The sequence below is a fragment of the Pseudorca crassidens genome, chromosome 7 (assembly GCF_039906515.1).
Source record: "Pseudorca crassidens isolate mPseCra1 chromosome 7, mPseCra1.hap1, whole genome shotgun sequence".
Lineage (NCBI taxonomy): Eukaryota > Metazoa > Chordata > Mammalia > Artiodactyla > Delphinidae > Pseudorca > Pseudorca crassidens.
Window position 1 is genome coordinate 21,690,739 of NC_090302.1, and position 24,581 is coordinate 21,715,319.

The following is a 24,581-nucleotide window of genomic DNA, read 5'->3' on the forward strand; positions in this document are numbered from 1 at the left end:
TGATAGACAATGGTATCCAAGATAGGTGGGAAGATGAGGATGGGGGTGTTAAAATAGTGGTAGAAAATCTTGAGTGGGGAAATCTTGGGGGATATCCTGAGAGAGATCAGACTGAGTGGGAATGAGTGGTCCAGAAGAACAAGGGATTGTGAGATCTTGGTGGAGCAGCTCAGAGGATGACAGTCAAGGATGTGGCGGTGGATGTGGGAAGCTGAAGCAGAGTGGAGGAACTTCACGGCACTGAACCCAAGCAACTCTGAGGCCAAGTTTTGATGGTTTACCTATAAGGACCTTTATATTACCCAAGAGAATGCTAGGAATTGGGGGAGAGAGGAATCTCCCAAACAGACCAAGAACTGTTTTCTAGAACCCTAATAGGAAGGCTCCAGTGAAGTACCATGACTCAGTTTCTTTGCATGCATAATTTGGGGTAGTCCTCATACAGTGTAAAAAGTCTGTTCCATGAGGCTTGTCTGTGGATTCCTTATGAATGAAAAAAAATGAAAAGAATTTTTCCCAGTAACTCCAGTACAGTCTCCTTCACCTGGGAAGGCTCAAGGGGTTACTTTAGGATAGCCTGACACTTTGTCCATCTGAGATGTAGTTATGCATTTTAAGCTTAGTCTTATAGCTGGTTGAGAGGGAGGTTGAATAGGGTACGTAGGGTAGCTTTGTAAAGTTCTTGTCCAGTTTAGCCTGCTATTGTATTAAAAATAATTCTGTGTGGGTGAGGACAAGTAGAAGGAACCTTCCTGCTTTCTTTCCATTTTGCTTATAGTCTAGACATCTGCAAGCCAAATGAATTTAATGCATCACTTTCTTTTAATCTCACGACAGTTTAAAGTTCTAGGTCAAAGGCGGTATCTGAATAATTTTTATCACGCAACATCATTTAACTTCACAACGAGGGAACAAACCGCAGTGGTGTGTTTAGATCTGTATCCAGCAACTGAGTACACAGTGAATGTCACCCTCCTGGGATCTCCCGAGCAGCGCTCAGTGCAAATAACAATGACAACCGCACCAGCAGGTGGGTGTAGATGTCTTTCTGTTTGGTATCTTAAGACGACAAGTTAAATATGTGTATTGAACTATACAACATGGGGCAGCATAAAGAATGATAGTCTCAGAGTCAAGAGACCTGGGTTCTAGTTCTAACAAACTACCAATGTTTTCTGGGGCACAGTGTCCCTGAATCTTACCACCTCTCCCCTTTCCCACTTGGGTTCAGGCTCAGAGACGGTACAGACCAGGAGTGGACTGCTTTACTCAGGAATTCCTAGGAGTGATGGATTGAGAATACTGTAAGGCTTCCTATCTCTCACTTCCAACTTAAGACAGCTGAACCCTAAGGGTAGTCATTATGGGCAACTAGAACTAACTTCCAGGAGATCAGAAATGTGAGCTGCAGTGTGTTGGACATGGGTAGGACAAGGAGGCCACCTGACAGCGCCGTACGAGCACATTAACCCGACACAGAGAACAGTGACCTAAAGCAGGTCAGGCTGTTGCTTCTGTTGCTTGCAAGGAAGCCAAATAGAGGTGGCTGTGTCAACTCCACAGCCCTCCCTGGTGGGGAGGGATGCAGAAGTCTCTACCATTTCTTTTGTTCTTTCATCAGTTGGGTTGCTTTTTTTAAAAAAAATATTTATTTATTTATTTATTCGGTTGTGCTGGGTCTTAGTTGTGGCTCACGGGCTCCTTAGTTGTGGCATGCGAACTCTTAGTTGCTGCATGCATGTGGGATCTAGCTCCCTGACCAGGAATGGAACCTGGGCCCCCTGCGTTGGGAACATGGCGTCTTAACCACTGTGCCACCAGGGAAGTCCCTCATCGGTTGGGTTTAATGGACAAATTTCTGGGCAACCATTGAAAGAAAACAGTAGAATAAGATAGGTCTCGCTCCTACCTTCCTGAGGCCTTTATCCTGTTCACCGACTGATCTTTGTGGGTCAGTAGTGGGCACGTTGGTCTTTGTCCTTGGAAGGCTCTGAAATGCAGTAGACACAAATGAGGGCCATGCAGCACCGGAGGCTGAAAATTCACTCTTTATTGGATTTTTCATCTCAGATTGTGCCTTGTATCAGCAGAGGTTGCACGATGAAGACCTCCTGACAGCATAAACCTAGCCCCCATTATTCTGTGAGCTACAGAATAATGCTCACAATTTGAATATGCATTTCCTCCAATTATTAAATCCTCAGAGAAATTAAAGTCTAAAAATAACACCCACCTCTCCCTGTAAATTAACGTGTAAAGGCACTCAAGTCCCAGGTTCTTTCCTCCCCAGTGCCTTCTCTGCTAAGCCTCCATTAGAGTGGCCTCCCTGAGACAGCGAGTGTGTTCTAACTGTTACATCCTATAAATCTTTTTTTTTGTAGTAGATGTTACTTCTTAGTTACCTCCAAAGTTGAATTAATCTTGTTCCAAGTTTCATTGTCCCATTTCTCAACATGAGTCCCAGAGATACAAAACTTAGAAAAGCAAAGTTCTGTGATAGTTATACAACGCTGTGAATGTACTAAACATCACTGAATTGTATACTGTAAAGTGGTTAATTTTATGTTGTGTGAATTGCATCTCAATTAAAAAAGAAAAGCCAATGGCTTAGATACGTTCTTCTTGCACCTGGGCCTCAGTTACCTTCTGAGTGATTCGTACGTGACGCACTGCAAGTAAAATGTTTAGAACGGTTCCTAGTATATAATAATGATGATGACAATACCGGCTTTGTTTATTGAGCACGGAGGATGTCCAGGAATTTTTCAAAGCGCTATCCTTCGGTCAATCCAAACCTACCCCTTTTGAGGAAGGCATTATTTTATTCCCATTTTACAGATTAAGGATCATGAGGCACAGAGAAGTTAAGCAACTTGCCCAAGATCACACAGAGTGAGATGTACAACTGGGATTTGAATACAGGCATTCTGGCTCCAGGGCCCTCATTTTTAATCAGTACATCTACTGATTTTTACTAAATATTTAGTGCTTAAAAAGAAAAAAAAGGAAAATTTTGTTCCTAGAACCTAGTGCATAAGTCAGTCTGGACCCACCTTGCTTTTTTCAACCTTGGACCGTGAGCAAAAACTTCAAATGCCGTGGATGTGTAAATGCATTCGTTTAATAAGTGTTCATTTCTTATCTACTGTGTGTCAGGCAGGTTCTGATAGCTGACAAGGTAGCAGCAATAAAACAGACTCAGCTGTCATGGGGTTGGAGTCAGGAGGTTGGAGAGGAGACAGATAAACAAGTAAGGAAATATATGTTAGGTGGGGCTAAGTGGTAAGATGAAGAATAAAGCTTGGCCAAGGGAGTGTCAATTGATGGTCAGGGAAGGCCTCTATTATAAAGAGACATGTAAGCACAGGTCTGAAGGAAGTGAGGGGGAACACCAAATGACAGGCATGTCCTTGGCATGTTCTGGGAACATCAAGGGAGCCAGCGTGGCTGGAGCAGAGTGAGCTGGAGAAAGTGGTGGGAGATGAAGTCTTAGCTTCAGTATAACGAGGGGGGCATGGTGTCAAGTTCAGAAAGTGAGACTATTGTTACCTCCTCCTTTGCAATGTGGACCCCAGATTATCAGTAGTGCGTATAATCTAGCATGTGATGTGACAGCCTCTATAGGTTACTCAGCTGTCTGAAGTCCACCCCCTGTGAATTTCAACTTAATTTGGGAAATCTCTTCTCTTGAGGTTACTGGATTCAGTCTGACACCAGGCTTCCCATCTGTTGTGGGGGAAGGAAATCTACGCTTTTTGAAAAATTTGGAACTTTGCCAATGCTGGTTCCAGGTCTTTCTTGGTGTCTATCCCGAGTATTTAGAACCTTTTATTTTCATGTCTCCTTTGAGCCCTTTTTCTACCTACCCTCCACCATTGCTGAAGATCTTGATCTGTGCAGTGAAAGTAGCCTCCTTTCTTTGTGAGCAGGACATCACATATTTATAGTAGGAAGCTCTTCAAGTGAAATGCACTGTCTTAAACAGAAATGGACTCACAGACATGGAAAACAAACTTATGGTTGCTGGGGGGGTGGATAGCTGGGGGGCAGGGGGAGAGATAAATTAGGAGTTGGGGATTAACCTATACACACTACTGTATATAAGGTAGGTAAACAACAAGGACCTACTGTATAGCACAGGGAACTGTACTCAATATCTTGTAATAACATATAATGGGAAAGAATCTGAAAAAGAATAGATATATATGTAAAATTGTATACTTGAATCGTACACTTGAAACTAACACAACATTGTAAATTAATTATACCACAAAAAAAAAAAAAAAAGGAGGGAACACACCAAATGGGGAGAAAAGTACTTCAATAAGCTCATATTTAACTAAAAAAAAAAAAAAGAAGTGTATTGTCTTGCATGCCTGCCTCCTTCACACTCCCAGTTTCCTGCTGTTTTCTCGGAATTTCTCTATCCCCAGAAAGGTCCTAAGTATTGCTTTAATTCTGAGCAGCGTGGCTTCCTATTATTGAATGCCTTGCTTCTGAGTCCTGCTTCCTGGTTAGGAGGTTTCCCTTGTCTTCCCTGGAGTATCACCCTCAGCTGATCCTTGAGCTGCTGTTGAGTTTCTGAAACCTGTGTTTTCACTGGTCTAATGAGGTCTAGGAAGTCCCCTAGTTTTAGTGGTTTTTCACCCAAGCCCCACCTTTCCTTAGAACTGAATTTCTGAGACTTGAACTGCCTGTGCTTCTTTGATGGGAACTGAAGCATTCTTTCCTGCCACCATTTCCTTTTCTGCATCGGGAGAGATAATCCTCCAGTGTTCCAGATCCTTCTAAGTATTCCTACTGCTCCGGCAGGCCAGCTGAGTAGTAAGCTTTCAACCTTCCCTTCCAGCTGTTTCTGTTCCTCCTTCCTCCCCAGGCCTGGCTAATACCTTTTGCTCGGTCTTAGTACTTTCCTTCTCTGTATTTGCTTTTTGTTTTCATGCTTACATTTTTGTTCTCCTAACATATTACTTTCGATTCTGCCTGTGAGGTCTCTATAGAGCAAGAATGGTGCCACGGTTCACCCAGTGTTCAGGTAAATTCTGCCAACCTTCCCTTTTGTTAGGAGGTATTTATTTTTATTCAGTTTAGCCTATAACCTCAGCCCTGATCAAGGGTCATGCTCTCTGGATCCTCCTTAACATTTCTCTGCTTTTCTGTTCCTTCTTTTCAAATTCTAAATCCTTGCATTTCCCAGGCAGGCTTCCTTATAGCCTGGGCTATACCCTCTGTTTCATCTTTAAGAACAATGCCACCTTGGAATTCATTTAATGATACCTGGAGAATTCTGCACTGATCCTTCTAGTATTTCTCTTTTTAAATATGTCCACATTTTCTGTAACTACATAGCACCACAACTCCAGTTATTAAAGAGTTCTCCATTAATGCCTACTCTGGGTTCCCTATTTAAAACTGTAAGAGGATCCTTTTTGATAGAATAATACCTGACTCTGGGTACCCTTTTAGGGGAGTCATTTTAGTTTGTTCTCCAAAATAGTCCCTTTATTCTTCTCTTTGATGATTTTCAGCCATTTCCCTGACCTAGTAAATATTTCTGCTTTTCTAATCTCTTTAGAGCAGTTATGTTTAGATATAGCTCCTTTTCCTTGTCATAGATTTCTAGCTGGGCTAATATGATTTCAAATTTTCTTCTCCTCCTTGGTGTACTTTCCTTCACGTTATTCCATTCTCTCCTAATCTTGTCCCATTTGCAAGATCAAAACCTGTTTTGTAAACTGATTTCATTCCTTTTTCAGAGGTTGGGCAGAGCTCATCTTTAGAAACAGAGGGTTCTAGGCATACACGTTTTATGACTCCTTCCCAGCACTTCAGTTGGTAAAATCCCACTGGATTTTATCCTCTCCACCCAAGAAGCATCCCTGGTGTAGAATCCCCAGTCTGGGGCTCTGTAAAACAATCCAGAGCAATTTGAGAGCCTGTGGTGTTGGGGTGACTCCTGAGCCTATAGACAAACCGTGGATTCAGTCTTTTCTCAGATCTCTTTCTTCTGAACAAGATAAAGAGGGACAGAATTTTGGGCAGCTAATCTCCTGTTGTCTGCTAATGTCAGGCTCCCCCAGATGCTTTCTGAAATCTATCAAAATCTTCCACTAATGCTCTCTTTGTGCTTCTCAAACTTTAGCGAACAAAGAATCAGCTGGAGAGCTTATTAAAGCGCAGGTCCTTGGGCTCCATGCTAGAGGTTCAGATTCAGCAGGCCTGGAGTGGAGACCCCAAATTTTCATTTCTAGCAAGTGCCAGGCCTTGCTGACGCTGCCAGTCCATATTTTGAGCAACAGTGCTCTAACCACATAGACCTCAGCTACTTCTCGGCAATTTAAAGCCCTCACTTGAAAGAAAAGACCCGATAAAGAGAAAGACCAAAAAAAAAAAAAAAAGTGATAACCAAAATAATTCAAAGGGCTCATGCCTAAGAAACCTATGTGTTTTGCCTGATTTGTGAAGTTTTCCTGGTAATCGAATATCTGCCTCATCTATTCTTGCAGTTCCAGCTATAGAGACCGAGAGCCTCCATCTTCCCTGATGGTGCTTTGCTCCCCTGTGGCAGCTCCTCTCTTTATATAAACTCAGAGTCCCAATCAGTGTATTCACATGTTGCAGGGGGGAGAGACTGAATCTTACCCCTCCTTCCTACAGACTGACAAATAAGAAGTGAAGTATCAACTTTATTGCCTGAGCAAGTTCCCAGGAACTACCCCCAACACAGTTTCTAGTACTAAAAGTTACATTGGAGAATGAGGCTTAGAAATGGCCACATGGGGTTTTCTACTGCCTCTCCCCCTGGAAGTATGGGCAGTTGGATCTGCATGGGGACCTTGCCTGGTTTACCCACCCAGTCTTAGGCTGAAGATCTGAGGAGAGGGAGTGGGCAAAGACAGGTTACTTACTCCTGGAGACTGGAGGTACACATGCCCCTTGTGCCTAAGCACAGGCAGGCCCCAGAGAGCAAAAATCTGCATCTTTTTTGGGCAGTGACCTGTAATATATGAACTCCACCCACTAAGAAATGTGACCCAAGGAATAGTAGTCTCCTTCTCACCTGTCAGATTACATATTTACTGTTCATTCCTTGAGGATTAGTGAGTAGGGAGTGGAGAGAGGCCAAAATTGTCCTTTCCTTTATAAAAATGAGAAGACAGGTAAACAGCAGCCTTGAACACACATGACCTCTGTAATGTTAGAGGGTTGATCAGGAAAGGTCCATTCTAGTTCTAGGAGTCCATGTTGGGAAAGCAATTTTAAGTTTCTTCAAATTCATTTATTTCAACATCCAAATTTCTTGACTGATTTATTTACCATCATTATTTCATTTATCAATTCTACTTTGTGTTTTTATTGATATATACAAGTTATTCATATAGTAAGAGTTTACTATTTGTGTCAAATATTTCTCCTGTTTTATAATTTCTTTTAATTCTCTTTATGGTGTTTTTGACATGTAAAGTTTTTAGATTTCTAAACAGTCCAATCTATTGATATTTTCCTTTGTGATATTACATTAATTTTTTTTTTTTTTTTTTTTTTTTTTTGGCGGTACGCGGGCCTCTCACTGTTGTGGCCTCTCCCGTTGCAGAGCACAGGCTCCGGACGCACAGGCTCAGTGGCCATGGCTCACGGGCCCAGCCGCTCCGCAGCACGTGGGATCTTCCCGGACTGGGGCATGAACCCGTGTCCCCTGCATCAGCAGGCGAACTCTCAAACACTGCGCCACCAGGGAAGCCCTAGAATTTTTGTAAACAAAATTTTAAATTTATATCCTATCTTTTTTCTAGGAAGGACTTTAAGTGACCTGCATAGGTATATAAAATAAAAGAAAATAAGTTAAATAGGTAACCTAAAGAAGAATGAAAACAAAGTCAGGGACATAAAAAAAGATGTCAGATAAGGCTAAGAATAGTTCATATCCTTATAACCTATTTACTTGTTCATTAGTGGCTCACGCGTTTAGGTTTAAGTTTTCAGCCCATCCAGTCAGAAAGGGAGCCATTATATTATCCATAAGGTTACAACAAAGCAGTGTTTTTTGGGAGAAGTACAATTATTTTCAACACCACGATCAGATAGGAATTTCTGATTCTGGGGGGTTTCGTAAATAGTTCCATGTATGAGCAGCATTTTATGAGGATTTTATGATGCTGTTTCTTACATCATCCCTCAACATGGCTCATTATATTTGAGGAAAGCACAATGCATTGTGGGGTGGACAAGGAAAGACTCCTTAGAAATGCCTGTGCTCTGCTGACCTGGCTTGATTCAGGGGTAGGATTAGGTTATTTTAGATTATTTGGAGGAATGACTGGAGTCCATGTTTTTCAGGCAATGTTTCCTAAATATTGTTTCTCTCAACTCAGATTTGATAAATGATGGGGCCATTGTGCTTCAGACAGTCCTCTTTCATCTGTACCAAGGGAGCAGTTGGTCTGTGTTGCCAGTTGAATAACAAGAATCTGTGCCTGAAAAGAAGGCTGGCCACCTCAGTTAGAAGGCGGAGCCGAGCCTAGGGAGCTGAGCTAAGGGAATTGTATGAATCTGCTTCTCCATGGTTGAATCCCAGTTCCTCTCCATATAATGTGACCACATACTTTTAGCTTGAAAATCTCATGGTAGTTGTAACTAGATACCAAATTTGTCTTAAGAAAAATTTCAACAAAATAACAGTCGAACTCCCAACTTTAAACTATGTTATATCCTTCTAAGACAAACTGAAATGTACATCAAGGACAACTAACTAAAGGATAACAAAATGATACCCCTATTTATAGAGCTATAGAGGTGTTATAAAAATAGTAACTTTGCTTTCAAAATAGTTGACTTGTAGCCATTCTTTCCAACAATAGTTACCCTGCAAAACCAACTGTCTATTTAGGCTGCTCCTAATTAGAGGTTTTAAAACCATATCATTTATGATCAAGAGAATACTGGTTTTTCTGTTCTCTTTAGCAGGGGACTGCATGCATTTAGTTACTTCTAAAATAGTGTTGGTAAATTTAAAAAAATCTAAAGAAGGGACAGACCACTTTTTTCCTCTATTCCCTGGTAGAACGCCTAACCGATGAGGTGGCTTATGATGGCAGGTTTTCTAACAGCATGCGTAATTTGAGATCTACAGGGACTTTATAAAACTTTCCCCATAACTGATTCCTGTTCACAGAATCGAAGTCCAAACAAAAGATAATAAAGACTAAACATTTTAACATTGTTCCTGATATTTTCCCACAAAATGATAAATATTGTAATGGTATTCTGTAGTGGAAATTTATGTCTGAAGGCAGCCTGCTTCTCTTATAAACCATCAGCCTGAGAAACTCACAGTTGCAGTTGGCCAAGCCAGAAATTGGCATGTATTTTGTATGGAATATCCAATCATCTGTAACACGCCAAAACTGGGGAGAGTAAACGGTTGTTCTTTTTAAGATAATGACATTGTAAGATCCAGCTAGGTAGAACCATACCCATGGGGTATATAAAGATGAATAAGTTATTTGGAATTGAAGCCCATCACTAAATGGGTTTTAAATGGCTCTAGAAGCAATGGGTTCATCTCATTCTTTTCAGGGCCACGATATTCTAATCATGTGTACAGACAAAGAGGCTCCAAGACTATCTTCTTGTCTGAAATCAAAGACCGCTTGCTTCTTAGTCTACTCTATCCAGTAATACAATGCGAAGGAAAGCTAACTACAAGATGTTCTTTTTTATTTCATTTCCTTGTGACTTTTTAATTTGATATAATTTCTTTTTAAAAAAAAATTTTTATTGGGGTATAGTTGTTGTACAATGTTGTGTTAGTTTCTACTGTACAACGAAGTGGAGTTCCCTGTGCTATACAGCAGGTTCTTATTAGTTATCTATTTTATACATATTAGTGTATATATGTCAATCCCACTCTCCCAATTCACCCCACCCCCACCCCCACCCTGCTTTCCCCCCTTGAGTCCATACGTTTGTTCTCTACATCTGTGTCTCTACTTCTGCCTTGCAAACCAGTTCATCTGTACCATTTTTCTAGATTCCACATATACGTGTTAATATACGATATTTGTTTTTCTCTTTCTGACTTACTTCACTCTGTGTGACAGTCTCTAGGTCCATCCATGTCTCTAAAAATGACCCAATTTCATTCCTTTTCATGGCTGAGTAATATTCCATTGTATATATGTACCACATCTTCTTTATCCATTCCTCTGTTGATAGACATTTAGGTTGCTTCCATGACCTAGCTATTGTAAATAGTGCTGCAGTGAACATTGGGGTGCACATGTCTTTTTGAATTATGGTTTTCTCAGGGTATATGCCCAGTAGTGGGATTGCTGGGTCATATGGTAATTCTATTTTTAGTTTTTTAAGGAACCTCCATACTGTTCTCCATAGTGGCTGTATCAATTTACAGTCCCACCAACAGTGCAAGAGGGTTCCCTCTTCTCCGCACCCTCTCCAGAATTTATTGTTTGTAGATTTTCTGATGATGCCCATTCTAACCAGTGTGAGGTGACACCTCATTGTGGTTTTGATTTGCATTTCTCTAATAATTAGTGATGTTGAGTAGCTTTTCATGTGCCTCTTGGCCATCTGTATGTCTTCTTTGGAGAAATGTCTATTTAGATCTTCTGCCCAGTTTTTGATTGGGTTGTTTGTTTTTTTGATATTGAACTGCATGAGCTGATAATATATTTTGGAGATTAATCCTTTGTCCGTTGATTCGTTTGCAAATATTTTCTCCCATTCTGAGGGTTGGCTTTTCGTCTTGTTTATAGTTTCCTTTGCTGTGCAAAAGCTTTTAAGTTTCATTAGGTCCCATTTGTTTATTTTTGGTTTTATTTCCATTACTCTAGGAGGTGGGTCAAAAAAGATCTTGCTGTGATTTATGTCAAAGAGTGTTCTTCCTCTGTTTTCCTCTAAGAGTTTTAGAGTGTCCGATCTTACATTTAGGTCTTTAACGCATTTTGAGTTTATTTTTGTGTATGGTGTTAGGGAGTGTTCTAATTTCATTCTTTTACAGAATGAAGCTGTAGCTGTCCAGTTTTCCCAGCACCACTTATTGAAGAGACTGTCTTTTCTCCATTGTATATCCTTGCCTCCTTTGTCATAGATTAGGTGAGCATAGGTGCATGGGTTTATCTCTGGACTTTCTATCCTGTTCCATTGATCTATATGTCTGTTTTTGTGCCAGTACCATATTGTCTTGATTACTGTAGCTTTGTAGTATAGTCTGAAGTCAGGGAGTCTGATTCCTCTAGCTCCTTTTTTTTTTTTCCCAAGATGGGCTATTCGGGGTCTTTTGTGTCTCCATACAAATTGTAAAGTTTTTTGTTCTGGTTCTGTGAAAAATGCCATTGGTAGCTTGATAGGGATTGTGTTGAATCTGTAGACTGTTTTGGGTAGTATAGTCATTTTCACAGTGTTGATTCTTCTAATCCAAGAACATGGTATATCTCTCCATCTGTTTGTATTGTCTTTAATTTCTTTCATCAGTGTCTTATAGTTTTCTGCATACAGGTCTTTTGTCTCCTTAGGGAGGTTTATTCCTAGGTATTTTATTCTTTTTGTTGCAGTGGTAAATGGGAGTGTTTCCTTAATTTCTCTTTCAGATTTTTCATCATTAGTGTATAGGAATGCAAGAGATTTCTGTGCATTAATTTTGTATCCTGTTACTTTACCAAATTCATTGATTAGCTCTAGTAGTTTTCTGGTAACATGTTTAGGATTCTCTATGTTTAGTATTATGTCATCTGCAAACAGTGACAGTTTTACTTCATCTTTTCCAATTTGGATTCCTTTTATTTCTTTTTCTTTTCTGATTGCTGTGGCTAAAACTTTCAAAACTATGTTGAATAATAGCGGTGAGATTAGGCAACCTTGTCTTCATCCTGATCTTAGAGGAAGTGTTTCAGTTTTTCATCATTGAGAATGATGTTGGCTGTGGGTTTGTCATATATGGCCTTTATTATGTTGAGGTAGGTTCCCTTATGCCCACTTTCTGGAGAGTTTTTATCATAAATGGGTGTTGAATTTTGTCAAAAGCTTTTTCTGCATCTATTGAGATTATTATATAGTTTTTATCCTTCAGTTTGTTAATGTGGTTTATCACATTGATTGATTTGCATATATTGAAGAATCCTTGCATTCCTGGGATAAACCCCACTTGATCATGATGTATGATCCTTTTAATGTGCTGTTGGATTCTGTTTGCTAGTATTTCGTTGAGGATTTTTGCATCTATGTTCATCAGCGATATTGGTCTGTAGTTTTCTTTTTTTGTGACATCTTTGTTTGGTTTTGGTATCAGGGTGATGGTGGCCTCGTAGAATGTGTTTGGGAGTGTTCCTCCGTCTGCTATATTTCAGAAGACTTTGAGAAATATAGGTGTTAGCTCTTCTCTAAATGTTTGATAGAATTCACCTGTGAAGCCATCTGGTCCTGGGCTTTTGTTTGTTGGAAGATTTTAAATCACAGTTTCAATTTCAGTGCTTGTGATTGGTCTGTTCATATTGTCTATTTCTTCCTGGTTCCATCTTGGAAGGTTGTACTTTTCTAAGAATTTGTCAATTTCTTCCAGATTGTCCATTTTATTGGCATAGGGTTAATTGTAGTAGTCTTTCATGATCCTTTGTATTTCTGTAGTGTCAGTTGTTACTTCTCCTTTTTCATTTCTAATTCTGTTGATTTGAGTCTTCTCCCTTTTTTTCGTGATGAGTCTGGCTAATGATTTATCAATTTTGTTTATCTTCTCAAAGAACTTGCTTTTAGTTTTATTGATCTTTGGTATTGTTTCATTCATTTCTTTTTCATTTATTTCTGATCTGATCTTTATAATTTCTTTCCTTCTGCTAACTTGGGTTTTTTTTGTTGTTGTTTTTCTTCTTCTTCTTTCTATAATTGCTTTAGATGTAAGTTTATGTTGTTTATTTGAGATTTCTCTTGTTTCTTGAGGTAGGATTGTGGGTCGTTGTGTTTTCATTGTCATTTGTTTCTAGGTATTTTTTTATTTCCTCTTTGATTTCTTCAGTGATCTCTTGATTATTGAGTAGCATATTGTTTAGCCTCCATGTGTTTGTATTTTTTGCAGCTTTTTTCATGTAATTGATATCTAGTCTCATAGCGTTGTGGGTGGAAAAGATACTTGATACAATTTCAATTTTTGTAAATTTAACAAGGCTTGATTTGTGACCCAAGATATGATCTATCCTGAAGAATGTTCCATGAGCACTTGAGAAGAAAGTGTATTCTGTTGTTTTTAGATGGAATGTCCAAAAATATCAATTAAGTCTATGTGGTCTACTGTGTCTTTTAAAGCTTGTGTTTCCTTACTTATTTTCATTTTGGGTGCTCTGTCCATTGGTGAAAGTGGCGTGTTATAAAGTCCCCTAATATTATTTTGTTACTGTTGATTTCCCCTTTTATGGCCGTTAGCATTTGCCTTATGTATCGAGGTGCTCCTATGTTGGGTGCATAAATATTTACCATTGTTATATTGTCTTCTTGGATTGATCCCTTGATCATTATGTAGTGTCCTTCTCTGTCTCTTATAATAGTCTTTATTTTAAAGTCCATTGTGTCTGATATGAGTATTGCTACTCCAGCTTTCTTCTGATTTCCATTTGCATGGAATATCATTTTCCATCCCCTCACTTTCAGTCTGTGTGTGTCCCTAGGTCTGAAGTGGGTCTCTCGTAGACAACATATATACAGGTCTTGTTTTAGTATCCATTTAGCCAGTCTGTGTCTTTTGGTTGCAGCATTTAATCCATTTACATTTAAGGTAATTATTGATATGTGTGTTCCTACCAACATTTTCTTAATTGTTTTGGGTTTGTTATTGTAGGTCTTTTCCTTCTCTTGTGTTTCCTGCCTAGAGAAGTTCCTTTAGCATTTGTTGTAAATGGTTTGGTGGTGCTGAATTCTCTTAACTTTTGCTTGTCTGTAAAGGTTTTAATTTCGCTGTCAAATCTGAATGAGATCCTTGCTGGGTAGAGTAATCTTGGTTGTAGGTTTTTCCCTTTCATCACTTTAAATATGTCCTGCCACTTCCTTCTGGCTTACAGAATTCCTGCTGAAAGATCACCTGTTAACATTATGGGGTTTTCCTTGTATATAATTTGTTGCTTTTCCCTTGCTGCTTTTAATATTTTTTCTTTGAATTTAATTTTTGATACTTTGATAAATTTGTGTCTTTGTGTGCTTTTCCTTGGATTTATCCTGTATGGGACTTTCTGCACTTCTGGACTTGATTGACTATTTCCTTTCCCATGTTAGGGAAGTTTTCAACTACAGTCTCTTCAAATATTTTCTCAGACCCTTTCTTTTTCTCTTTTTCTTCTTGGACCCCTATAATTTGAATGTTGGTCTGTTTAATGTTGTCCCAGAGGTCTCTGAGACTGTTCCTCAATTCTTTTCATTCTTTTTTCTTTATTCTGCTCTGCAGCATTTTTTTCCCACTATTTTATCTTCCAGGTCACTTATCCATTCTTCTGCCTCAGTTATTCTGCTATTCATTCCTTCTAGAGTATTTTTAATTTCATTTATTGTGTTGTTCATCATTGTTTGCTTGCTCTTTAGTTCTTCTAGGCCCTTTTTAAACATTTCTTGTATTTTCTCCATTCTATTTCCAAGATTTTGGATCATCTTTACTATCAGTACTCTAAATTCTTTTTCAGGTAGACTGCCTATTTCCTCTTCATTTGTTTGGTCTGGTTGGTTTTTACCTTGCTCCTTCATCGGCTGCATATTTCTCTGTTTTCTCATTTTGTTTAACCTACTGTGTTTGGGTTCTCCTTTTTGCAGGCTGCAGGTTCGCAGTTCCCGTTATTTTTGTTGTCTGCCCCCAGTGGGTGAGGGTGGCTCAGTTGCTTGTGCAGGCTTCCTGGTGGAGGGGGCTGGTGCCTGTGTTCTGTTGGGTGGGGTTGGATCTTGTCCTTCTGGTGGGCAGGGCTGCATCTGGTGGTGTGTTTTGGAATGTCTGTGAACCCAGTATGACTTTAGGCAGCCTATATGCTAATGTGTGGGGTTGTGTTCCTGTCTTACTAGTTGTTTGGCATGGGGTATCCAGCACTGGAGCTTGCTGGCCTTTGGGTGGGGCTGGGTCTTAGTGCTGAGATGAAGATCTCTGGGAGAGCTCTCTCTGATTGATAGTACGTGGGGCCAGGAGGTTTCTTGTGGTCCAATATCCTGGACTCAGCCCTCCCACCTCAGAGGCTCAGGACTGATACCTGGCCGGAACACCAAGACCCTGCCAGCCCCATGGCTCAGAAGAAAAGGAAGAAAAAAACAAACAAACAGACAGAACTCTAGGACAAATGGTAAAAGCAAAGCTATACAGACAAAATCACACAAAGAAGCATACACACTCAGAAAAAGAGAAAAAGGATTAAAAAAAAATATATATATATATATATAAAAGGAAGAGAGCAACCAAACCAATAAACAAATCTACCAATAAGTACTAAATACTAAACTAAGATAAACAAAAAACCAGAATCAAATTAGATGCAGAAAGCAAACCCCAAGTCTACAGTTGCTCCCAAAGTCCACCACCTCAGTTTTGGGAACATTCATTGTCTATTCAGGTATTTTTCAGATGCAGCGTTTATCAAGTTGATTGTGGGGATTTAATCTGCTGCTCCTGAGGCTGCACAGAGAAATTTCCCTTTCTCTTCTTTGTTCGCACAGCTCCTGGGGTTCAGCTTTGGTTTTGGCCCCGCCTCTGCATGTAGGCCGCCCTCAGGAGTCTGTTACCCACCCAGACAGGAGGGGGTTAAAGCAGCAGCTGATTAGGTCTCTCTTGCTCACTCAGGCCAGGGGGAGGGAGGGGTACGGTAGTCATAATTGGAATGTGGGGCGAGCCTGAGGTGGCAGAGGCCGGCGTGATGTTGCAACAGCCTGAGGCGTGCTGTGTGTTCTCCCGGGGAAATTGTCCCTGGGTTACAGGACCTGGCAGTGGCGTGCTGCACAGGATCCCAGGGGGCGGGTTGGGTAGTGACCTGCACTTGCACTCAGGATTCTTGGTGGCAGCAGCAGCAGCCTTAGCAGTTCATGCCCATCTCTGGGGTCCGAGCTGATGTCTGTGGCTCATGCCTGTCCCTGGAGCTCGTTTAGGTGGTACTCTGCCTTCTGTGGGCACTCTGGGAAGGAATCCCTTCTCTTTGCGCACCCCTAAACAATGGCCTCTTACTGCTCTTGCAGGTCTAGACTTTTCCCCAGACTCCCTCCTGGCTATCTGTGATGCACTAGCTCCCTTCAGGCTGCGTTCACACAGCCAACCCCAGTCCTCTCCCTGGGGTCTGACCTCTGAAGCCTGAGCCTCAGCTCCCAGCCCCCACCTGCCCTGGCAGGTGAGCAGACAAGCCTCTCGGGCTGATGAGTGTTGTTTGGCACCGATCCTCTGTGTGGGAATCTCTCCACTTTGCCCTCTGCGCCCCTGTTGCTGCACTCTCCTCCGTGGCTCCAAAACTTCCCTTCCCCCCATCCCCCCTCCCCACCAGTGAAGGGGCTCCCTAGTGTATGGAAACGTTTCCTCCTTCACAGCTCCTTCCCAGAGGTAGGGGTCCCATCCCTATTCTTTTGTCTCTATTTTTTCTTTTGCCCTACCCAGGTACATGGGGATTTTCTTGCCTTTTGGGAAGTCTGAGGTCTTCTGCCAGCATTCAGTAGGTGTTCTGAAGGGGTTGTTCCACATGTAGATGTATTTTTGATGTATTTATGGGGAGGAAGGTGATCTCCACGTCTTACTCCTCTGCCATCTTGAAGGTCTTCTCCTGGTTTGTAAGTTTTTAAATGGCATACTGTAACTTCCATGTATTGCCTATATAACATTCAAACTAGTCTATTCTATTTCCCTTTTTCTTTATTCCTTCTCCTCTCAATTTTTCAGTTGCCTTATTTCTACTTTCACAACATATACTGTTTATATTTTATCCTTCCATCTTGCCCCACCTTTATTTTAGTCTTAGATTTACAGTTTAATATATCAGATGCTCACCATCAGTCTTTTTACTGAAGTTTCTTCAGTTACCTCTTGGATGAAGCTCATTTTCTAGTAGATTCCTTAAGAGTACAGTATTCCTTGAGTTCTTAGATGTTTAAAACTGTTTCTCTATGGTCTTGATACTTGAAAGATAGCATAGTTGGATATAAAAATCTTGATTTACACTTTCTTTGTTTGAATTTCCTTAAAATAACTTCTTTTGTTGCTTTTTTATGTAGCTTTTTTTTTTTTGCTGTACGCGGGCCTTTCACTGTTGTGGCCTCTCCTGTTGCGGAGCACAGGCTCCGGATGCGCAGGCTCAGCGGCCATGGCTTACAGGCCCAACCGCTCCGCGGCATGTGGGATCTTCCCGGACCGGGGCACGAACCCGTGTCCCCTGCATCGGCAGGTGGACTCTCAACCACTGCGTCACCAGGGAAGCCCTTTATGTAGCTTTTGAGACGTCTGGTGCAGCCTAATTCTTTTGCCTTTGGATCTTAATTGTTTATTTATTTGAGGGGAGATGCTGAGGAGTTTTTCTTTATCTTTGAAGTCTAATAGTTTTACTTAGCTAAATCTTAGGGCTGATTGTTCTGGGTGAGTTTTCTCAGGTATCTGATGGGTCCTTCTAATATTTATATTCAGGTCTTTTTATTTTTGTAAGGCTGTCATGGATTATAGTTTTAGGTATTTATTCTGTTTCCATGTTTTTCTTCTTTAGAGACTTTAATTATACATATGTTGGATCTTTGCCTATATTGCATGTCAACCACTTTATTTTTGATCCTTTTTACTTCCTTTTTAATCTCATTTTTATTCTTTTTGGTGGTTTTCTTGTATTTGTTCAATACATTTATATTCGAATCTATCCTTCTTTGGGCACCATGAAATTTAGTCTTTATTTCTGATGTGATTTTGTCTTTTGCTTTTTTCCTGAATTCAGTCACTTGTGTTTCATTTCCTTCCTGCTTTTTGTTCATTCTGTTCTTATTTTTGAATTTCTAACTCAAGGTGTTTTCTTTATATTCCAGAGGGTTTTTTCAGGATATTTATTTGTTTATTGTCTTACAGGTTTTTTCCCCCCTATTTTGTGTGTTTTTTTTTAAAGTGGAGTTTTTCACAAGCAGAAATGTTTTGATTATAATTTTCTGTTTCTGTTTTTAAATGAACACTCCTTTGTTTATTAATTCCACAGACAGAATTGGTCATTTGGTAGGGTCAAGAAGATTTCTAGGTTAAGAGTGCCTTCTTCTGTCACTGAATGAAGGGCAGTTTCTTTTAAAGGATATTTTTGTTTTTGTTTTTTTGGTGAGAGTGGGAATGAATTCTGTATTCTTCTATTTTGGGTACTCTTTTGACTTGTAAGATCTTGTCTTTCCCCTGCAGTTGTTTTTCCTGTCACCACTTAGTTTCCAAAGAACACCTATTCCTTCCTTTTTATCCTCTTCTTTCCCAGAAGCAATACCTTTCTCATACTACTACCTGCACTCTCCTTTGTGGCCCCAAAGCTTCCCTCTCCCCCTACCCCCTGTCCCCAGAGGGGAGATGAAGGGGCTCCCTAGTGTGTGGAAACTTTTCCTCCTTCATTCACAGCTCCCTCCCAGAGGTCCCATAGAAGTCTCACAGACTTTTCATCCTTTGCTTGTAGTCAGTACTCTGATATACCAGGTCTCTTTTTCAGTATTTTCATACTTAAGGTGGAATTTCTCTTTCTGGGAGTGACTCTAACTCACGATTGGGCCCTTTGTTCCCTCTTCTCTTTCACAGGGCTCTTCTAGAGCCCTCTCAGTCTCTAGAATGACTTGTGGGAGACTGAGAGAAAGCTTTGCTGGAATTTGGTATTTATTTTTCCATTAAAGGGTAATTTAAAGTTTGTAGTATTCTCTGTCTTCCAGTGGTGATGACAGCATTAGTTTTATGTTGTTTTATTTGCTTTTCCAGTTGATCTGAAGAATATTTTGGAGAATGTGTGGAGAGATTTGGATTTAAGGGGCCACCGTTATCCTTGAACTAGTTGGAAGTCTAATCTGTAATAAACTCTTAAGTGCTAACTTTCCCCCTCCATATCTCTGCTCATGCCATTCTTCTACCTGGAACCCTCTCCCCTCTTCTTTTCTTCAGTTTCTATATTCCCTTCTTTCATGATCCCCTCAACTGAAGGTAAGTTTTCTTCTTTCTAAATTCCCGTACTCTCTTTCAGGAGGAAATATTGGTAGGAGTTTGGCACAGTTACTCTGGGGTCAGGTTATCTAAATTCAAATCTCAGTTCTGCTATTTACCACCTCTGTGCCTTTGGGCAAGTTGTTTAACCTCTGTGTGTATAAGCTGCCTTAACTGTAAAAATGGGAATAACATCATGGATTTGTTGTGAGACTAAATGGGTTAATGCATGTGGAGAACCAGCACAGTGCCTGATACACAATAAGCATCTATCAAATTAACTATCTATCAAGTTAACTGTTACTTAAGTTTACCTTATGACATTTATTATATACTCTCATATTTTTGTTATATTAATATAGGGTGTAACTCCTAGATTAAATACATATTAAGGGCAGAAACCATGCCTTATTCAGAGTACCTGTATTCTATTTGGTTAATATGATATCATTTGCTTAGCTTTCCCCTTATTGCTGATTGTTTACATTTATTTATTATTATTATTTTTTATTTATTTATTTTTGCGGTACGCGGGCCTCTTACCGCTGTGGCCTCTCCCGCCGCGGAGCACAGGCTCCGGACATGCAGGCCCAGTGGCCATGGCTCACGGGCCCAGCCGCTCCGCGGCATGTGGGATCTTCCCGGACCGGGGCACGAACCCGTGTCCCCTGCATCGGCAGGCAGACTCCCAACCACTGCGCCACCAGGGAAGCCCCTGATTGTTTACATTTAAACAACCAGGAATGCTGTGCCCGCCACTGTCCTGGACACTAGGAGTACAAAGATGAATGAGACATAGTCTCTCATGATACACACATGCATAATAATACATACATAATATTACAATGCATAAAATGTAGTTTGAGGTATTTGCAGGGGACTGTGGGAGCCCTGAGGAAGTACAGTAATGACTGATTTTGCCCAGAGTTGCTTGCCCACATTAATGAAACAGAAACAAAGTTTCAAAAAAATCTGATGAACTAAGAGCCTAATTTTCTCTTCTCTGAGGCATTCTTGCAGGTCTGGTTTTTCAACTTCAGGCTTCTAGCTTAGAAGCCCTGTGGGTGGGGAAAGGAGAGAGAGAAGGCAGAGTGACCACTGAAAATGGAGCAAAGAAGGAATATTTGAATGAGGGGCATGTACTTACTTTCCATAGCAAAGGAGCAGAGAGTGGGGTAGCAAGGGACTCAGGATGAGCTGTCTTCTTACTGGGGATCCTTTTCTCTCCAGTGAGCTCAGCATGGGTTCAACCTGCCTGTGGTTCAAACTGTGAACCCTTGGATGGAGAGAAGGGGACCTAGAGTGAGAGTCCCTCTCTGACCAAGATGGAATTGAACTTAACCAGTGGAATGTTTCTGTGAGCAGAAGGAATTGCAGACCCACCATTACTGTAACATTTACATGTTCATGTATATATGCGTGTGTGTGTGTGTGTCCTTTAAAAAAACCAGAATCGTATATGTACCAGTTTTCATCTTGCTTTTTTATTTTATTTAAAACATTTTTGGCTTTACGATATTCTGTGGACATACTTCTGTATCAGTTCCTATAATGCCATCTCCTTCTCTGAGGGAAGCATAGTATTCCACTGTGTGGAGGTTCACAAATTTATTAACTTGTCCACTATGGAAGGATATTTAGGGGTTTTTTTTCCCCTTCAAATTTTTGTTGTTATAGACAATGGTACTTTTAATATACTTACATATATTATGTTTTGCCGATACTCAGAGGCACATTTTTTCACATTTTAATACCTATGAATTCTTACAAGTGTTATACAGTCAGGTGGCTGCCATGAACATAATTGTCATTACTCATGTGTGTATCAAATTGGTCATAGCTACTTGCAGTGTTGCTAATTTTATTTAGTTTTGGACATTAGTGACATATTAACATTTTGCTTACTAAAACTTTTTCAGAACTTTTCCAATGATTTGACATTGAAACAAAAAGTTATTGTGGGGCTTCCCTGGTGGTGCAGTGGTTGAGAGTCCACCTGCCAATGCAGGGGACACGGGTTCGTGCCCTGGTTCGGGAAGATCCCACATGCCACGGAGCAGCTAGGCCCGTGAGCCATGGCTACTGAGCCTGCGCGTCTGGAGCCTGTGCTCTGCAACGGGAGAGGCCACAACAGTGAGAGGCCCGCGTACCACCAAAAAAAAAAAAAAAAAAAAGTTATTGTGTATGTAGAAAACCATGAAAATAGATCAGCAATGTATAAAAGCAAGTGTCAGCATCAGAATGGCTTGCAAGAAAAAGAAAATAGAACATTTAAAAGAAATACTGCCTCACCAAGACTCAGGATAGAACATAGGGTGTGGAAATATACACTGATATCTCTTAATTGGAAAGTGATTGAGAATTGTTACATACTGAATATGGAGAAATTTTAGTAGTGTCTCAATCAATTTTTTGATTTTTCTTTTATTATATATTATAAAATTTTAATGTTTCTATAGGTCTGAAAAAACTCTTTCAACCAGTATAAAATAATTCTGAGACAAGAAAATAATCATGACAGAATTTACTTGGCAGTATTTTTTCTTTCTTAATAAAACAAAATAATAGTGTATCTTACAAGAATGGTATCTTAGGTTTGATGAAATGTACTGTACCTTTGCATAATTGGGCAGGATATTTCTGTAGAATTAAGTCTTAAGAGTGGAATTACCAAGATAAAGAGCCTCATAAATTCCTCTCCACAAAGACTGTATCAATTTACACACACACCTGTTTTCCAACACCTTCACCAATGCAGGATATTCCAGTTTTTTAATGTTTGAGAGCCTAATAAGTGAAAAGCATATTTTATTTTGGTTTAATTTGTACCCCTTTGCTTATTGATTGTCCTATTACAGTTTTCCTATGAATCACTTTTTCTATTTATTGCTCCTTTTCATGTGTTGTTGGTGGTATTTTTCTTCATGGTAATTGTTTAGATATCAGGGCCATCAACTTTTTCAAATATGTTACAATTTTTTTTTCACACTTTGTTGCTTGTCTTTCAAACTTAGGTTGTTGAATCGTTTGCCCTAAAGAAAATTTAAGATTTTATTTAGTCAAATTAAAAAAAATTTTTCCTAGTTTTCTTATTATTTCTTTCCTAACCAAGATTATAGAACTGTTTTCCTATATTCTTTTCTAGTATATTTTTTAACTAAAAATTTATTACAGTTGCAATCATTTTTGCCTGTATGTCAAGGTGGGGATCTAATATTAGTTTATTTCTATGGATAACTATTTCCCAACTCAGTTTATTTCCCACTGATTTGAAAGTCCACCCCTATCTTATATAAATTCCGATGCATAGATAGATTGGTTTCTGGGTTCTGCTCTGCTCCATTGACCTCTTTGTTTATTCCTTTGCTAGCAACAAACTAGCAATTTAGCATTCTCAATTCACCCCAGGGAGTGGGGGGGCAAAATCAGCTAAACAGGCAAAAATTGCTTCTCGAGGGGTGGAAAAATATTATTCATTTAATATATGAATCATAGGACTTCCCTGGTGGCACAGTGGTTAAGAATCCGCCTGCCAATGCAGGGGACACGGGTTCGAGCCCTGGTCCAGGAAGATCCCACGTGCTGTGGAGCAGCTAAGCCCGTGTGCCACAACTACTGAGCCTGTGCTCTAGAGCCAGCGAGCCACAACTACTGAAGCCTCCATGCCTAGAGCCCGTGCTCCACAACAAGAGACACCACCACAATGAGAAGACCGTGCACCGCAGTGAAAAGTAGCCCCCCATCGCCGCAACTAGAGAAAGCCTGGGCACAGCGATGAAGACCCAACACAGCCAAAACAAACAAACAAACAAAACTCAGGAAATTAACACTAAAAATATATATATATATATATATATATATATGAATCATAGATAAACATATAGTAAATAAGAAACATATACATACCTGTGGTATTAAAATTTTATAAAGTGTGAGAGATTAGGGAAAAAAATGTTTAAAAAGGCTCCGTGTAGGGCTATAATGAAAAAAGGTTGAGAAATACTGTCATAATTTTATAATAGTTACTGAAACCTGGTTATGTCCTGTTTCAATATTTTTATTTTAATTTTTTCTTGTTATTCTCATTAATCTTCCCCCCCAAAATTTAGCAGTAATTGTGTTTTTGTTCACTGAGCGTGCCAAGCTGATTCCTGCATGTGGGGTTTTGACATTGGAGCCCCCTCTGTCTGACCCCTCTTCCTCCACTCTTGATGCTCACTCACTCATCCTTCAGGTCTCTGCTCACATATCACCTCCACAGAGGACCTTCCCTAACCATCCTTCCTATTCTTGTATGATGCTTTTCATAGTCTTTACCAGTACACAAAATTATGTATATATATATATACTTTAAAAAATAAATTTATTTATTTTATTTGTTTATTTTTTGTTGCATTGCGTCTTCATTGCTGTGCGTGGGCTTTCTCTAGTTGCGGCAAGCAGGGCTACTCTTTGTTTCAGTGCACGGGCTTCTCATTGCGCTATCTTCTCTTGTTACGGTGCACGGGTTTCAGTAGTTGTGGCACGTGGGCTTCAGTAGTTGTGGCTTGTGGGCTCTAGAGCACAGGCTCAGTAGTTGTGGTGCACGGGCTTAGTTGCTCCACAGCATATGTTGGATCTTCCCGGACCAGGGATCTAACCCATGTCCCCTGCATTTGCAGGTGGATTCTTAACCACTGTGCCACCAGGGAAGCCCTATATTTTTAAAATTTATTTTTTCACTTGTTTATTTTCTGCCTTTCTCACTAGAATGAATTCCATTAGGTGCAGGGACTTTGTTTTCTCACCACTTTATCCTTAGCCCCAAAGCATGCCTGACATGGTGAGAACTTTCTATTCACTGAATAATGTGTAAACTTATCACGTTCCAAGAAAGTCCATTGGAATCACCATTGGAAGTACATTCCACTTACAGGTTAATTGGTGGAGAATTGATATCTTTTCACTTTTTTCAATCTTTCCATTCAAGGATGTGGCATTTTCTCTTTATTGTTTTATTTTATGTCCTTCTGGGGGAAAAAAATCTTCTTGTAAGTCTTGGACATTTCTAGTTACATTTATTGCTAGGTATCTGAAGTTTGTTCATGGTTTCTTCTCTTGTGAATAGAAATCTTTTAATTTTTCTATTATATTTTATTTGTGGTTTTAGTTTATTTGTGTCAGCAGGCCTGTGTTCATTGTGGGGTCTCAAAGGGAGGATCTATTTCCTTGCTCTTTCCAGTTTCTAGACCCTGCCTACATTCCTTGGCTTGTGGCCCCATCCTCCATCTTTAAAGCTCATCAGTTCAACCTTCAGTTCTCTCTGGCCCTGATCTTCTTGTCTCTCTTTTTTAAAGACCCTTGTCACTGCATTGGGCCCATCTGGATAATCCAGGATAATCTCCCTATTATAATCACATTTGCAAAGTCTTTATGCCATGTAAGGTAACATGGTTACAGA

The 24,581-nt window shown here is 40.0% G+C and overlaps 1 protein-coding gene across 4 annotated transcripts in view; it reads left to right on the plus strand.

Moving 5' to 3' along the window:
* Positions 1 to 24,581, plus strand: part of SUSD1 (sushi domain containing 1) — a 128,715-nt gene that overhangs the window by 61,468 nt on the left and 42,666 nt on the right. For all 4 annotated transcript variants that reach the window (XM_067743659.1, XM_067743656.1, XM_067743655.1 and 1 more), the window contains exon 10: positions 838 to 1,030. In XM_067743659.1, the coding sequence (XP_067599760.1) occupies positions 838 to 1,030 (193 nt within the window). The remainder of the gene's footprint in view (positions 1 to 837; positions 1,031 to 24,581) is intronic.